The following is an 18,314-nucleotide window of genomic DNA, read 5'->3' as shown; positions in this document are numbered from 1 at the left end:
AACTATATATCATTAAAAATAATCCAAAATGAAATTTCAAGTTTAATCTATATTGACTCATTCCTCTAATAACAAATTACAATAACTCCCAATCTGTATTACTCACATCAGTAAAATCTCAAACTCATGTGTTCAATATGAAATCCTAAAAAGCATTCCAATATTAAATTCATAATGAGTAAGCTGGAAGAAGGGTAATGGAAGTCTAATCAAATCCATCCACACTTACAATGAAGAAACTGAAGTACAGAGAATCAACCTGCTAGTTAAGAGTAGTAGTTTTTCCCATCAGAACTAGGTGAGTGTTTTTATGTTTGTTTTTGTACCTTTCCTTTGTTGGTTGTTGGTTTTTTTTTTGGCAAAAACTTCTTTTCCAAACAAATCTATTGTGCTAACTCAATCATAAACAGAAAAACACAGAATTACTAAATAAGCTAGGAACTCCAGTCCTAGGTATATACCCCAAAGAATTACAAGTATATAAAACCACACACAAAACCTAGTACACAATTTTTCATGGGTGCATTATTCACAATAGCCAAAAAATAAAAACAACCAAAATGTCCATCAACTAATGAACAAATAAACAAAAGGTAGTATAACCATACAACTGAATATCATTCAGCCTTAAAAAAGGGGAGATGCTAGAACACAGATGAACATAGAAAACATTATACTAAGTTTAAAAAAAAAAAAAAGGTCAGGCACAAAAGGCCACATATTATTATTCCATTTATATAAAATGTTTATAATAAGCAAATCCAGGCTGGGTGCTATGGCTCACGTCTGTAATCCCAACACTTTGGGGAGGCCAAGGTGGGCAGATTGCTTGACCCCACAGATTCAAGACTAGTCTGGGCAACATAGTGAGACTTCATCTCTACAAAAAATAAATTTAAAAATTAGCTGGGCATTGTGGCACGTCCCAGCTACTCTGTAGGCTAAGGTGGGAGGCTTGCTTGAGCCCAAGAGTTAGAGGCTGCAGTGAGCTCTGATTGTGCCACTGCACTCCAGCCTGGGTAGAGCAAGACACTGTCTTTAAAAAAAAAAAAAAAAAGAAAGAAAAACGAAAAGGCAACAAATCCATAGAAACAGAAAACGAATTGGTGGTTGTCAAAAGATGGGGAGAAGAGGAGAATTGAAACTGCTATTAGTTATGGGGTTTCATTGCAGGTGATGGAGATGTCCTGAAATCAAGTAGCGGTGATAGCTGCACAATATAATGAATATATTAAAAGCTGCTATATTATATACTTTAAAATGGTAAATTTTGTTATATGAATTGTGTGTCAACAAAAAGTTTTAAAAATCATAAACAGATAAAATTATGCTGTCCAGGATAAAACAGAGGGTAGATAAGCCATTGAGAGCCCTTCTCTGTAAGTTATGAGTAAAAAATAACTCACAGTCTAAGAAGAAATCTCAGATATAAAGTTGAAAACATAAAAAACAAAACCATTTAAAAAACTTTTTCAGCCTGGCACAGTGGCTCATGCCTGTAATCCCAGCACTTCGGGAGGCCAAGGCGGGCAGATCACAAGGTCAGGAGTTTGAGAACAGCCTGGCCAACATAGTGAAACCCCATCTCCACTAAAAATACAAAAAATTAGCTGGGCGTGGTGGCGTGCTCCTGTAATCCCAGCTACTCAGGAGGCTGAGGCAGGAGAATCACATGAACCCGGGAGGTGGAGGCTGCAGTGAGCTGAGATCGTACCATTGCACTCTAGTCCAAGCAAAAGTGCAAGACTCCATCTCAAAAAAAAAAATTTTTTTTTTCAAAGGCACCAAAACAAAAAGGAATTTACATCCAAGGAAATAGGTAAAACAGTAAATAAAAGTAAAAAGGACCTAGAAAATATTAATAATAGCCTCAAAAAGAATCAAATAGGCCAGGTGCTATGGCTCACACTTGTAATCCCAGCACTTTGGGAGGCCAAGGCAGGCGGATCCCTTGAGGTCAGGATTTCGAGACCAGCCTGGCCAACATGGTGAAACCCCATCTCTACTAAAAATACAAAAACTAGCCAGGCATGGTGGCAGGCACATGTAATCCCAGCTACTCCAGAGGTTGAGGCAGTAGAATCGCTTGAACCTGGGAGGCAGAGTTTGCAGTGAGCCTAGACGAAGCCACTGCACTCCAGCCTAGGCGACAGAGCAAGACTCTGTCTCAAAAAAACAAAAAAAAAAATAGTCAGTCCTCATCACAAGGGTTAAAAAAAAAAAAAAAATTAACAACAGAATCAAATAGCAGGCCGGGCATGGTAGCTCACACCTGTAATCTTAGCACACTGGGAGGCCAAGGTGGGAGGGTTGCTTGAGGCCAGGAGCTTCACACCAACCTGGCCAACTTGGCGAAACCCCGTGTGTACTAAAATTACAAAAATTAGCCAGGCGTGGTGGCACATGTCTGTGGTCCCAGCTACTCAGGAGGCTGAGGTACGAGAATTGCTTGCACCCAGGAGGTGGAGGTTGCAATGAGCCAAGACTGTGCCACTGTACTTCAGCCTGGGCAACAGAGTGAGACTCTGTCTCAAAAAATAAAAAAAAAATTTAATAAAAGAATCAAAGAAACTAAAAACTGAATCACTGAAGGTAAACAATAGTTGAACACACAGAAGTGAAAAGTAAATGAAAGCTAAGAGAGAACTGAGGAATTCTCTCAGTACCCAGTAAAGCACAAAGACATAGAAACCACAGGAAAAAAGTTAAAAATGGGAGCTAGAGCAAAAAGTTCCAACATCCCATATCCACAGGTAAGAGACAGGATTCTGAAAAATAATAGAACAGCATTTATCTCAAATTAGAAAAAACATAGTCTTCAGATTTAAAAGGGCTTAAGGAAAAAACTGGATGTATTTTTTAAATTAATCCATACTGGACACATGAAAATATTAAAAAAACAAGAATAAAGTGAAACTTTATTATAAGTTTGATGAAATAAAAAAGTTTCCTACAAAGTTAGAAGGATCATAATAAAAGCAGGCTTCTCATTAGCAACACTGAATAGAAGCAAACAGCAAATAATAGCATATTCCAAGTTCAGAGGAAAATAACGTTGAAGCTACAAATTGAATAACTAAGTCATCATTTGGCTGGGCATGCTGCTTCATGCCTATAATCCCAGCACTTTAGGAGGGCAAGGCAGGAGGACAGCTTGAGGCCAGGGTTTTGATATCAGCCTGTGCAACACAGTGAGAGCCCATCTCTATAAAAAATGTAAAAATTAGCTGGGCATGGTGGTACAAACCTATAGTCCCAGCTACTCATGAGGCTGAGGTGAGAGGATCACTTGAGCCCAGGAGCTCAAGGTTACAGTGAGCTATGACTGCGTCACTGCATTACAGCCAGGGTGACAGAGTGAAACCTTGTCTCTAAAAATAAAATGAAATAAAAAATAAACCATCACTGAAGTTTTAAGGCTACTAACTTTTGAGAATTTAAGAACTCAAATAATATACCAACCACAGACGCTCTCTGAAAGAATTTCTTTTTTTTTTTTGAGAAGGAGTCTCGCTCTGTTGCCCAGGCTGGAGTGCAGCAGCACGATCTAGGCTCACTGCAAGCTCCGCCTCCCGGGTTCACGCCATTCTCCTGCCTCAGCCTCCCAAGCAGCTGGGACTACAGGCGCCCACCACCACACTCAGCTTTTTTTTTTTTTTTTTTGTATTTTTAGTAGAGACGGGGTTTCACCGTGTTAGCCAAGATGATCTCGATCTCCTGACCTCATGATCTGCCCGCCTCAGCCTCCCAAAGTGCTGGGATTACAGGCGTGAGCTACCATGCCCAGCCAACACTCCCTGAAAGAATTTCTAAAGGACGTACCCAGCAAGAAAAATTAAGAGTAAGGAGTGAAATAAAAGTAACAACAGTGTACTGCAGCTTCCAGGTATAAGCAGGTAACACTGCTCAGAATTACCTTCCCACAGTCAACAGCTAAAAAATTCAAAGAAATGTAGAAACTATTTTCCGAAACTGAATAATAGGCAGCACAGGGCTTGATCGCTGAGAGAAATGAAGCAAATGAGGTAAGCCCTACCTACCATACTCTAGGCCCTCTGCCTAAAGGCAATTTCCAAACTGCAGCCATGGGAAGGGAACCTAAATCATGTCCCACAATCACAGTCGTTGAAGAAGCAACCGTACAAGGTTTGGATAAGCCATAGGAACTGAACTTCCAGAAGTTAGTTTCAAAGAGAAAGATTTCCTAAACTCTGAATTTGGGATCCCTTAAGCCTCTGCCTGAATTCTAGTCTGTAAATGAATAAGGAGAAATATCACAGGCTGGGCTAAAAATAATTTCTGATGATAGAACAATTAGAAGCAACTATAAAGCAAACAATTCCCTGAGCTCACTCAGGGCAAGAACTCATTCAAATTTCTTCCAGCAAGAGTGAGGAAATCCCACTGAATACACGGGACATTCAACAGAAACCCTAGGAGACAAGCTTAGAAGTGGGGGATAAATTAGAATAAAGACCACTCTAGACCTGCCCTAACAGTTTAAAAACAAGCCTCAAAAGTAACTTAATTTCCTACCAGAAGGACTTCATCTCTCTTTACAGGAATATAACAAAGGCCAGCAGTAAAAAAGTATGAAACTCACAATGTTCATATTCTAATCAAAAATGAAATCTATCTGCAATAAAAATGTCACTGGATAAAATTAACAACAGGTTGAAAAGTACAGAAGAAAGGATCACTGACTATGATACCATAGCAAAATGAAGCTAATGGATTTAAAAAAAATAAAATAAAAACAGGGAAAAAAAGTGAACAGAGGTCCAGTGAACTGTGGAATAACATGCAACATGAGTAATTGGAGTCCCAGACAGAAACTAGGGGAAAAGGAGACAGGAAAAAATATTTGAAAAAAACAATGGCCCCAAACTGCTCAAATTTTATGAAAATTGTAAATCCACAGAATCAGGAAGCTTGGTGAATGCCAGGGACAATAATGTATTCATTCAAAAAGCACAACAGCCAGGCGTCGTGACTCACACCTGTATTCCCATCTACTTGGGAGGCTGAGGCAAGAGGATCCCTTGAGCCCAATAGTTCTAGGCTACAGCTCTGGGCTATGCCAATCAGATGTCTACACTAAGTTCAGCATTTATATGATGACGTCCCAGAAGCAGGAGGACTACCAGGTTGCCTAAGGAGGGATGAACCCACCCAGGTTACAAAAAAAAAACAAAAAAAATGGGGCAGGTCACAACTCCTGTGCTGATCAGTAGTGGGAATGCACCTATGAAAACCACTGCACTCCAGCCTAGGCAACATAGCAAGGCACCATCTTCGTTTAAAAAAAAAAAAAAAAAAAAAAAAAAAGCCCATACCCAAATTGCTGAAAATCAATGATAGAGAGAAAACTCTTAAAAAGTAACCAGAGGAGACCAGACACAGTGGCTCACACCTGAAAGCCCCACACTTTGGGACGCCGAGGCAGGCAGATAACTTGAGGCCAGGAGTTCGAGACCAGCCTGGCCAACATAGCAAAAACTTGTCCCTACTAAAAATACAAAAAATTAGCTGGGGCCGGGCACAGTGGCTCACGCCTGTAATCCCAGCGCTTTGGAAGGCCGAGGAGGGTGGATCACCTGAGGTCAGGAGTTCAAGACCAGCCTGGCCAACATGGTGAAACTCCATCTCTACTAAAAATACAAAAATTACCTGGGTGTGGTGGCACACGCCTGTAATTCCAGCTACTCGGGAGGCTGAGACAGGAGAATTGCCCAGGAGGCAGAGGTTGCAGTGAGCTCAGATGGCACCATAGCACTCCAGCCTGGGCGACAGAGCAAAACTCCATCTCAAAAAAAAAGTATATCAGACTTGATAAAAATAAAAAATGTACGCTCTCCAAAGGATGCTGTTAAGAAAATGAGGCAATACTTCTTTTAATAATCTAGATACAACAAACATATAGATATATGTTTTCTAAGTAATTTTACTTATAATAATCAAAAACTGGAATAGGTGATTGGATAAACAAATTGTGGTATACCCATACTCAACAATAAAAAGGAATGAACTAAGACATGTCAGACATGGATAGATCACAGAAGTATTATGGGAAGCAAAAGAGGCCATAGACAAAAGAGTTCCCATGAAGCTCAGAACGTATACAATGTATTATGATAGAAAGCAGATCAGTGGTTTCCTAGGAGCTGAGGTTAGTAGGAAGTCGGGGAGGAGGACTGACACAGGTGGGTGCCAAGGAGGATGGGGTGCCAAAGAACGTCCTAGAGTGTTAGAAATGTTGTTCATCTTCATTTTCGTGATGGTTCTATGAGTTTATGACTTTGTCAAAATTTGTTACAATGTACACATATAATGAGTGCATTCTAATATAGATATATGTGTATATATATAAACTAAACTGCAAAGTTAATTTTGTTTTTTTTAAGATGGGGTTTCACTCTTGTTGCCCAGGCTGGAGTGCAACGGCACGATTTTGGCTCACTGCAACCTCTGCCTCCCAGGTTCAAGCGATTCTCCAGCCTCAGCCTCCCGAGTGGCTGGGATTACAGATGCCTGCCACGATGACTGGCTAATTTTTTCGTATTTTTAGTAGAGATGGGGTTTCACCATGTTGGCCAGGCTGGTCTCAAACTCCTGACCTCAAGTGATCCACCCGCCTCAGCCTCCCAAAATGCTGGGATTACAGGCATGAGCCACTGCGCCCGGCCTGATTTTTTTAAAAAACCAGCAGCAACAATAATCCAGAAAATTGGTAATCCGATGAATAACACTGGGGTAGGGGGACAACACAAGCAAAATTCAACACCCAATCATGACAGAAATTCTCAAACTAGGAACAGAAAGCAACCTCTTCAACCAAAAAAGGCATCAACAAAAACGTGCAACTAACATTACATGTAATAATGGTGAAAGACTAAATGCCTCCCTACACAGGAACAACGTAAGAATGTCCATTCTAACTCTGTAATCATGACTACACTTCAAAGGAGTCCTCAGGAGGACCCTGTAGTACATTTTGATGACAAATCTGCTTTCTTAGTCTCTGAGAGGACCGTTTTATCCCATCCTTTCCTATTTTTCTTTAAACCTCTTACACCCATAACCTTGGTCTACTCTGAGATGATTATTTCACCTCATACTTTATTTTTCACAAGGTAAATCAATCTCTTACAAACTCTTCCTATGATAAAGTCTTCCTTCCTAACTACCATCCCTTCCTTCTTTCCTACCTACTATACAAATCTTCCCACCATCAATTTCTTAAAAAGAGAGAGGTCTTTATCCTGGCCCTCACTCAAGACATGCCAAGTTATCTGGCCAGCTTAAAACTCAACCACAACTTGGGAGTATAAATATAGGTCTTACCCCAGAAATTCTAAAGAATTGATAAGTTTTCTATTTATCATCAACTCCTATCATGAAAAGCAAAGACAAGTTCAACTCCTGAAATCAGCATAAAGCCACAGTAAGAAGACAGAAATAATTAATTCCCAATCTTTGGTTCCTCGTCTTTGTAAATAGCTCTTGCAACTTAAAAAAAAAAAAGATAAATTTGGTGGTTTCTGTCCCACATGTGTATTAAATAGGGAAAGTAAAGAAAAACACAAAAAACATGTGCAATTTGCATAGTATTTGTTCCTTACCTGCTGGTGGCGGGTGTTGGGAAATGTATACTGGACAGAGTGAGGAGGATAACGACTTTGTTCTGTGCTGAATGCTCCTTGGTTGGGAGGATAACCTGAACTTGACATTATCAGTAAAGAAGTCCTCACCAGACTGTGAGATCAATGCCAATAAACAATCATGTTTCTAGGAAACCACCTAAACAGGATGAGAAAAAAATAGAATTAGTAAGAACTAAAACACCAAGTGTACTTCTAATAAATTATAATTATAGCTACATAAATAAAACCACAATTACCAGTAAAAGCTTCCTCTCATGTATTTACTTAATAAAAGTTGCCAAGGTTTGAAAACATTAATGCGTCATTTCTTTTTATACTTAAAATAGGTTAATATGTGACAAATAATATAATTAGCTATATAAAGTAAAAACAGTATATAAAAACAGCATAAGATCTGGCACATAATAACTGCTCAGTAAATATCTTTCTATAAATGTCTGAGAAATATAAAGACAAAAATACATGGTTTTAAATTTGGGAGTTGATAAGTCAATTGCGAAAAGAATTCAAGAGTAGTTTTAAGGTAAGCATTTGTGCAGAGGAAGTATTGTCTTTATTAAATAATTCTGAAGCAAGGATGATAAAATACTAAGTTTTGTAATCACAGATGGTAGGTAGATGGACATTTGTTATATTACTCTTTGCATGCTTCTATGGACCTGAAATAGCAAATAAAGAAAAAGAAGGCCAGGAGCGGTGGCTACTCCTGTAATCCCAGCACTCTGGGAGGCTGAGGTGGGTGGATCACTTGAGGTCAGGAGTTCGAGACCAGCCTGGCCAACATGGTGAAACTTCTTTTCTACTAAAAATACAAAAATCAGCCGGGCACGGTGACATGCATCTGTAATCCCAGCTACTTGGGAGGCTGAGGCAGGAGAATCGCTTGAGCCTGGAAGGTGGAGGTTGCAGTGAGCCGAGATCACGCCATTGCACGCCAGCCGGGGCAACAGAGCGAGACTCCATCTCAAAAAAAAAAAAGAAAAAGAAAAAGCCATCTTCATTATAAAGTATATTCCTACTTATCCACAATTCTAGACTAATTTGATTTATCTGTCTTTTCTTGTGCCAATGCCACACTTTTCAAATTACTCTAGTATTATGAGGTTTCATATCCAGCAGGGCAAGTTTCACCTCATTGTGCTTTGTTGTTGCTGCCACTTTCACCGCCTTCCCAGCTATTCTAGCACATTTCCTCTTACACACAAGCATCAGAGTCAGCTTGTCAGGTCCCAGAGAATTCTGGATGAGAACACATAAATACTGAATTCACAGACTCACTAATGGGAGAACAGGTACTGTTATACTCCTGAGTATTCCCATCCTAAAACATGATTATCTATGTTTATGTTTCAGGATAGCACAAATGTTTATGTTATACATAATTAATATGGGAGTATTTTACATACATATGATAGAGAATATTACATATGTATAAAAATGTGTGCCATAATATATAATTTCTATCTTAATTATATATAAAACTCCCATGACAAAAATTTTATATACACATATACACATGTGCATGTGTGTGCATACACTCTTACTTTAAGACAGGAGTTCTGTTATTACCTAATTGGGTGGTTTTAAAAAATAGAATTTATATATGATGAAAATTATATAATTGTATACATAAAAATATAACATATAATTTTATATATATAAAATCTCCACACATTTAGTATTTTATTAGTAAAGTTTTAATTTTGTTTCCATCATTTCAAGGGATTTGGGAAGAGGACAAATTCGAAAAATAATTCACTGTGACAACTTGATCAATTTCCCAGTTTTTATCAATATATTCTTTATCCAGTTAGGTTTAGAAAATAAAATTTTTTAGGGAATTGTCATTCAATCTAACTTTAAAACAAAACTTATAGGCTGGCCACAGTGGCTCACACCTGTAATCCCAGCACTTTGGGAAGTCAAGATCAGAGGATCTCCTAAGGCCAGGCATTCAAGACCAGTCTGGGCAATGAAGCCAGACCTATGTCTACAAGAAAATTAAAATAATAATAATAACAATTAGTCAGGCGGCTGGGCGTGGTGGCTCACGCCTGTAATCCCAGCACTTTGGGAGGCCGAGGCAGGCGGATCATGAGGTCAGGAGATCGAGACCATCCTGGCTAATGTGGTGAAACCCTGTCTCTACTAAAAATACAAAAAAGTAGCAGGGCGTGGTGGCGGGTGCCTGTAGTCCCAGCTACTGGGGAGACTGAGGCAGGAGAATGGCGTGAACCCGGGAGGCGGAGCTTGCCGTGAGCCAAGATCGGGCCACTGCATGCCAGCCTGGGCAACAGAGCAAGACTCTGTCTCAAAAAAAAAAGAAAAAGAAAAAGAAAAAAATAATTAGTCAGGCATGGCGGTACACACCCATGGTCCCAGCTACCTGGGAGGCTGAAGCAGGAGGATCACTTGAGCCCAGGAGGTCAAGACCGCAGTGAGCCATGATTGTGCCACTGCACTCCAGCCTGGGTGATACAATGAAACTCTGACTCAAAAAATAAAAAACGTATAGAAAGAACTTTAAGGCCGGGCGCGGTGGCTCACGCACTTTAGGAGGCCACCGCAGGCAGATCACGAGGTCAGGAGTTCAAGGACAGCCTGGCCAGCATGGTGAAACCTGGTCTCTACTAAAGATACAAAAAATTAGCCACGCCTGGTGGTGCGTGCCTGTAAACCCAGCTACTCGGGAGGCTGAGGCAGGAGAATCACTTGAAGCTGGGAGGCAGAGGTTGCAGTGAGCCAAGATGGCGCCACTGCACTCCAGCCTGGGTGAAGGGTCCAGACTCCGTCTCCAAAAAAAAAAAAAAAGAACTTTAAAAACTATGTGGTACCATGTAATATATAAATATTTTAAATAAATATACCATCCTCCTCCTGATGTCATGTTTCCTGCTGTTGTGAAAGCTGACCAGGAGAAGAGTCAGAAGACTGACCAGCTGACCCTCAGCCTGTTTTTTCCCTGCTCCCTTCCTAAGGCATGGAGGTCAGCAAATCTTAAGGATTGGAAGGTTGAGATTACCCAACTAACACTGATTTGACAGGTGAGAAATCTGAAGATCAGAGAAAGTCAATAATTCCTCTAATATCACAAAATTGTGGCAAAATGGGAAAAACTAATGTTCTCTGCAATGCTTTGCGGCTTTCTCAGCAAGCAGTGAACTAGGAGGAGCTGAGATGTTCAGTGAGAGCACACATTAAAACCACCTGAGGAGCTTTCTCCTCATCTATACACCTGCAACTGCTCCAGGTGGAAGGGGAAAAGCCAACATGTGGCATTGTGGGGAGGGTTGATCTTTTTGCAAATAAATATTATATGCAGGACTTAAGAAAAAGTACCGCAGAATATAAAGTGAAAAATCTCCTCACCCTTCTTCTCCAGCTGCTACCCAGTTACACTCCCAGAAGGCAACCAAAGTTACTAGTTTCTAGAGTGTCCTTTAGAAATATCCTACACATACATACACTCACACTTTTTCCCCTATGTAAATGGTGGCATACTAGAAACACACTGTTCTGTATCTTGCTTTTATTACTTAATACATCTTGGTTGGCCAGGCGCGGTGGCTCACACCTGTAATCCCAGCACTGTGGGAGGCCAAGGCGGGCGGATCACGAGGTCAGGAGATCGAGATCATCCTGGCTAACACGGTGAAACCCCATCTCTACTAAAAATACAAAAAAATTAGCCAAGCATGGTGGCGGGCACCTATAGTCCCAGCTACTCAGGAGGCTGAGGCAGGAGAATGGCGTGAACCCAGGAGGCAGAGCTTGCAGTGAGCCGAGATTGCACCACTGCCCTCCAGCCTGGGCGACAGAGTGAGACTCTGTCTCAAAAAAAAAAAAAAAAAAAAAAAAAAAAAAAAAATCTTGGCAATTATTCTCATCAATTTATGGTTCTTTCTATTGCTAAACAGTATTTCACTATATGGGCCGGGTGCGGTGGCTCATGCCTGTAATCCCAGCACTTCGGGAGGCTAAGGCGGGTGGATCACCTGAGGTTGAGAGTTCGAGACCAGCCTGGCCAACATGGTGAAACCCCGTCTCTACTGAAAATACAAAAATTAGCCAGGCGTGGTGGCACATGCCTGTAATCCCAGCTACTCGAGAGGCTGAGGCAGGAGAATCGCTTGAACCCAAGAGGCAGAGGTTGCGGTGAGCCGAGATCGTGCCATTGCACTCCAGCCTGGGCAACAAGAGTGAAACTCTGTCAAAAAAAAAAAAAAAAAAAAAAAGAGTATTTCACTGTATGAACATTCATGCATTTTTTAAAATTTTCCAACTAATTCTGATCTGCTGTCCTAAAACATGCTTTAAGTTATCTATCTCTGCACTCTCCTCCCAACTCAGATATCCCAAATAAATAAAGCTATAAATGGAATGAAGAGGCAAAAAAAAGATTTTAACCCAGGGTCATCCAATTTTTTTCTAACAGTGGCCTAAATGATTAGAAACCCATGAGGTACAATTTTTTAATGCACATTGTTTAACTTTCAGCTATGGTGAGTCCTGAGTTCAACAATTACACTCAATGTCACTCAAAGTCACAAGTTAAGTGACTTGTCCATTTTTTCCCTCATCTCAGTAATCCTTCCTTGTCCGTTTTGTGGTATGACTTTAGTGAAGTTTAACTTTATTATCTCAAAAAAAAAAAAAAGTCAGTTTTCTTTAAAAGTACTATCCGCCCAGTACAGAAGGAAAACACACACACACACACACACACACACACACACACACACACAAACACAAACACACACACACACACACACACACACTAGCAAAATCAGGAAATTAGCCCCTACTAGCATACAAATTTACAGGTCAAAGCAAGCCCTTCCTGTCCTCGCATGAACTGCAGCCTGGAGACCACGACAATCTCCTTCCTCAAAACTTATCCATGAGATACACGGCAACAGTGCTCAGATCTTGTTTTTTAACCAGAATGTTTTCCTCAAAAGTCTTAAATGAAAGCTAAATGTACAAAAGATACAATGGAGAAACATTCCGATCTAGTAAGAATGGGAGACCTAGGATTCATCTTTTCAGTCTCCCCCTGCCCTTTCCCATCCTTCCCTCCACCCTTCACTCTAGTCCTGGCTCACTAAGATACCTCGGCAGAATACTTTACATTTGAAACCCACTGAAATAAAAGAATCTAGTTTAAAGTTCAGACTGAAGGGGAAGGGAGCACCTTAAGTGGCAGTATCAAATTATAATTTCAGTTCTTAGCACCAAAACTCATTAACTCAGGGTAGTTACATGGTTGACTCATGAACTGAAAAAATTCTATGAATTGTTTAAGAAATCTGATCGAGATTTTATAAGCAACTTCCTCATCTCTTAAATATCAACATATAATGTTTTAGGATGGGAATAATATAGTAATAATTATATGTCACTGTCATAAAAGACAACAGCACTTCTAACTGAATTATACAGATAAACCCAGAACTAGCCTCTTATATATTGCAAACAGGTAATACAATATTGCAAAATGAAATTGATCTATTTAAGTTCCTTTTTAAATCCTCTCATATTAAATAAACGCACACATATTTACTCAACAGGAAAATCCTGCAACAACAAAATTTCAAATACTATCCTGCCAAAAAAAAAAAGCAATTTTTCCTCTCAGCAGGAACTCCTGGCTTTTGGCCCACAATTTTTGCATAACCAAAATGTGTTATGCAAAGGTGTTCAAGGTGGCCTAAGCTATCTTGGAAAAAAAGCTAAAAATGGCCAGGCACAGTGGCTCACGCCTGTAATCCCAGCACTTTGGGAAGCCAAGGCTGGCGGATCACAAGGTCAGGAGATCAAGACCATCCTGGCCAACGTGGTAAAACTCCATCTCTACTAAAATACAAAAAAAAAAAAAAAAATTAGCCGGACATGGTGGCCCACACCTGTAGTCCCAGCTACTCGAGAAGCTGAGGCAGGGGAATCGCTTGAATCTGGGAAGCGGAGGTTGTAGTGAGCTGGCATCGTGCCACTGCACTCCAGCTTGACAACAGAGCGAGACTCCATCTCAAAAAAAAAAAAAAAAAAAAAGCTAAAAATATACTTCACTGTGGCAGGACTGCAGATGCCACTTCAGATGAGCAAGAATGAATCCACCAAGCATCACAATAGAGGTGAAGCCTACATTTCACCAAAGCAGAAAAAGGATCCCACAAAATATGTAATTTTTACGTGATAAAATAATAAAACCTACTGATACAAAAGTATGGGGTAGGGCAATGCCTTTGTGACATTCAAATGCTAAAATATTAGCTATTAAACTGAGGAAAATTAGGTCACACCAGTTCCCACAAAGCTGTCCAGCTCTAGACCAATTCTAAAAGTATGTTAGGCAAGACAAAGCTAAGAAGGACCACCACCCTGGGCATCCCAACACCCAAAATCCTCCAACCTGGGGATAATTTAAAGAAAGCCGACCTCCTAAACTTATTACAGAGTCCAGCATGCAGGAGAGGAAAGACTAGAAATTCTCTAAGTGAATTCTGTAATTTGTACAAGACCAGAGTGGTGCTATACTGTAATAAATTTTCTCCTGTAAAATAAACTAAAGCATTCTTCCCTTTGGGGGGGAAAAAAGCTACTGCTTCTCAGCCTTTTGGTTAAGATCTAATCTGGGGGAATGCCATTAACAAGGTATTTTATTTGCAGCCTCTTTTGACATCATGACATCTTACTTAAAGACAGAGAAACAAATGGAAGCTAAAGAAAAAGCTTTTTAGTTAACCTATCCTACCTCTTATAAAGTATGATATTGAAAGAAAAATTTTAATAAGGATATAATTATTTGATAAATCTATGGGTACACATATTCAATAAGTAATTCTGGCCAGGCACAGTGGCTCACGCCTGTAATCCCAGCACTTTGGGAGGCCGAGGCAAGTGGATCGCTAGAAGCCAAGAGTTTGAGACCAGCCTGGCCAAAAAAACAAAACCCCGTCTACACTAAAAATACAAAAACTAACCGGGGATGGTGACACATGTCTGTTATCCCAGCTACTCAGGAGGCTGAGCAAGAGAATCACTTGAACTCAGGAGGCAGAGGTTGCAGTGAGACAAGATCATGCCACTGCACTCTAGCCTGAGCAACAGAACAAGACTCTATCTCAAAAAATAATAATAAATACATAATTCTTAAATGAAAGAAAAATGATGCTATTTTACCTCTATAAAAAGTGCTGTCCCAAGACAGCAGTACAATGTAACAATATCCAACTGAGAACTCTGTGGTACGTCGACACTACATTGAACTAATTCTCTGAACTGAACAACACTCACTCACTCACTCAACTTATAAGAAAAAACATATTTCAAAGCCAGCCAAGCGCGGTGGCTCACGTCTGTAATCCCAGCACTTTGGGAGGCAGAGGCAGGTGGATCACTTGAGGTCAGGAGTTCAAGGCCAGTCTGGCCAACCTGGCGAAACCTCGTCTCTACTAAAAATACAAAAAATACGGCTGGGCACGGTGGCTCACGCCTGTCATTCCAGCACTTTGGGAGGCTGAGGCAGGAGGATCATGAGGTCAAGAGCTCAAGACCAGCCTGACCAACATGTGAAACCCCATCTCTACCAAAAATACAAAAATTAGCCGGGCGTAGTGGCGCACGCCTGTAATCCCAGCTACTTGGGAGGCTGGGGCAGGAGAATCGCTTGAACCCGGGAGGCAGAGGCTGCAGTGAGCAGAGACTGCACCACTGCGTTCCAGCCTGGGCAACAGGGCGAGACTCCGTCTCAAAAAAAAATACAAAAGAAAAAAAATACAAAAAATTAGCCAGGCGTGGTGGTGCGCACCTGTAATCCCAGCTACTCAGGAGGCTGAGACACGAGAATCACTTGAACCTGGGAGGCAGAGGTTGCAGTGAGCCGAGATCGCACCCCTGCACTCCAGGCTGGACGACAGAGCAAGACTTCATCTCAAAAAAAAAAAAAAAAGAACAAATATACTTCACAACCAAAGTGGATGACTACATGCCAATTCCCTCCTTGATTAACACAAAAGAAGAACAAAGAAATTGAGATAAGAACAATTTTAATGTAGATATTTGGCCTGAATAGATATAACAATATCTAAGTGGATATTACTAAAAGAGTTACCATTTATTGAGCTCTAGATATATACTAGCCAGTGTACTAAGACTTGGTGCGTGCATGAGCTCACCTAAAAGTCTGGTTCCACTATTATCTCTAAGGCTGTAGGAAAGCTACATAACTTCCTCAAGCTATGTTTTTCTAACTCAGAGACAGATACCTTAAAGATCATCTGCTGCTGCCTCCCCTTTGACCCACTAACAGAGACTACAGGTTATTAAGCAATATAAATCAAGGGTTATGAACAGACTCTGTTTTTTGCTGCACCCCTCTCAGCACCCCCGAGCTCCATAAATCTTAAAGTCAAATGCTTTTAGCCTACTTTATTTTGGTACACACCTTAGAAACAAACAGAACTATCAAACACCTGTGAAGGCAAAGATCAGCTCTGTTCTGCTCTACACGGCCTCTGCAGCAGCTAGCAGTACTTAGCTCTCAGTAACACCCACTCCAACAGCAAGTTGTTTAGCTGTTCCTTACACACACACACACACACACACACACACAGACTCTGAAGCTTCCCAGGCCTCTCCATCTAACTACCACCCTCCTTACCTCTTGCTGCAAAAAAAACTCCTAACTGGGCTTCCCACTTCAATACTTTCTCAACTCAAAAAGCCAAGTGTTCTTTTTAAACCTTAAATCAGAACATGTCACTCTCCTGCTTCACATTCCCCAAGGATTTCCTGCGCACCGCAAATAAAGTCTCAACTACTTACGATGACCCAAGGCCCTACTTGATTTGGCCTGCTTACTTTCCAGATTGCTCACTAGGCCCCAGCAACATGAGTTTCCTTTCAGTTTCTTCAGGAGCCCTTCTCTGCCAGGTCCTTCCTAACTGGGTCTTTGTCCTTTACTCTCTGCCAGGAACGCTGTTCCTGGCTCATTCAGGTGGCTAGCTCCTCCTCAAACTTAAGGTCTCAGTTCAAATGTCATCTCAGAAGAGTCTTTCTAACCACCCTACATATAAGGTAAGCTCCCACGAGTTACTCTCAGTCACATCACCCTTTTTGTTCCTTTATAGGTTTATCATAATCTGAAATGGATTACGTACTTCATTTTATTTGAGTATATTCTGTCTTCTCTCACTAGAATAAAAACTACCTGTTTGATTCTCTACAATATTTGTTGAATAAAATAAACAAACAAACTCCCATTCATGGGTCTAATTTTTTTAAAAGAAATAAACAAGAAATATACGAATATACAAGACTTATCTGTACAGGACTTATTTGAAGCAAAGTGTGAAAATCTACTGAGGGACATAAAAATCTATTTGAACACAGGACAGAAAGTACATAAAGATGTCAATTTCCCCAAACTTCACCTACAATTTCAGTATTCCCAATCAATATTCAGCATTCAATAAAAATCTCTATGATTTCTTTTTGAATGTCACAGAATGATTCTAAAGTTCATCTAGAAGAACACATAGACCAGAATTGTCAAAGTCTGAAAAAAAAAAAGAGTAATGAACAGGTAACTAACCCCATCTGTATTAAAATTATAAAATGATAGTAATTTAAAGTATATGGTAATCAAAGAGATCAAAATAAAATAATAAGAGATCAAAATAAAATAATACACAAGAGATCAAAATAAAATAACAAGACCAATCAGAAATAGTCCCAAACACATTTAGTAAATGACAAAAGCTGCAATTCTAATAGTGGGGCAAAAAACAGATTATTCACTAAATGGTGCTGACACAACTAGCTAGTTTAGGGTAGAATTCACACACAATTTTATCCCCCAAAATATGTCTCACTTCTTATACCAGAAATAAATTCCAGATGGATCAAAGAATTAGTAGTTTTAAAAAGAGAAGGAAAAGAAAAGGAGAAAAAGAAACCATTGAAGTATTAAATTACAATCTGGGGACTCCTTTGTTTTAAAAATACAAAAAGGCATGCAGTTAAAAAGTCTTCCTCTCACTCATTCTTCTTACTATGACAACCAATGTTTCCAAGTATCATATATCCTGTGATATACAAGCAAACATGTATACATTGTTTTTCATCTTTAAAGCAAAGACACATAGAGGCATATAATGTTCCTCGCTTTGTTTTTCTAGTTTAGTAGATAGGTGAATATTTTACATTTTGGAGTAAGGAAAGTCTTAAGTAGAGCACAAAACACAAAAGTCACATAAATAGACTAATAAGAGTCACAGCTAACATTTATTATTTACTTACTTTGTGCCAGCCACTATGCCTAATGCTATTTACATTATCTCCATTTTACAAATAAGGAAATTAAGGTGTACAGAGATTAAATAATGTGCCCAAGGTCCCACAGCAGCATGGTGCTGGGTTTGGATATATCTGACTACATAACATTACAAAAGAATAGCTAGGGGGATATGTGCGCACACATGAATAAAGTGAATAAGGCCAGGCGCGTTGGCTCACGCCTGTAATCCCAACGCTTTGGGAGGCCCAGGCGGGTGGATCACCTGAAGTCGGGAGTTTCAGACCAGCCTGACCAACAAGGAGAAACCCCATCTGTAGTAAAAATACAAAATTAGCCAGGCATGGTGGTGCAGG

General features: G+C 40.1%; 1 protein-coding gene across 18 annotated transcripts in view; it reads right to left on the bottom strand.

The window, feature by feature from the left end:
- NCOR1 (nuclear receptor corepressor 1) overlaps positions 1 to 18,314 on the bottom strand; it is a 184,114-nt gene that overhangs the window by 154,746 nt on the left and 11,054 nt on the right. For all 18 annotated transcript variants that reach the window (XM_055386110.2, XM_055386104.2, XM_055386116.2 and 15 more), the window contains exon 2: positions 7,623 to 7,800. In XM_055386110.2, the coding sequence (XP_055242085.2) occupies positions 7,623 to 7,730 (108 nt within the window). In that variant the 5' untranslated portion in view covers positions 7,731 to 7,800. The remainder of the gene's footprint in view (positions 1 to 7,622; positions 7,801 to 18,314) is intronic.

The sequence above is a fragment of the Gorilla gorilla genome, chromosome 4 (assembly GCF_029281585.2).
Source record: "Gorilla gorilla gorilla isolate KB3781 chromosome 4, NHGRI_mGorGor1-v2.1_pri, whole genome shotgun sequence".
NCBI lineage: Eukaryota > Metazoa > Chordata > Mammalia > Primates > Hominidae > Gorilla > Gorilla gorilla.
The sequence above is the reverse complement of the archived record's forward strand: the minus strand, read 5'-3'. Positions and strand labels throughout refer to the sequence as shown.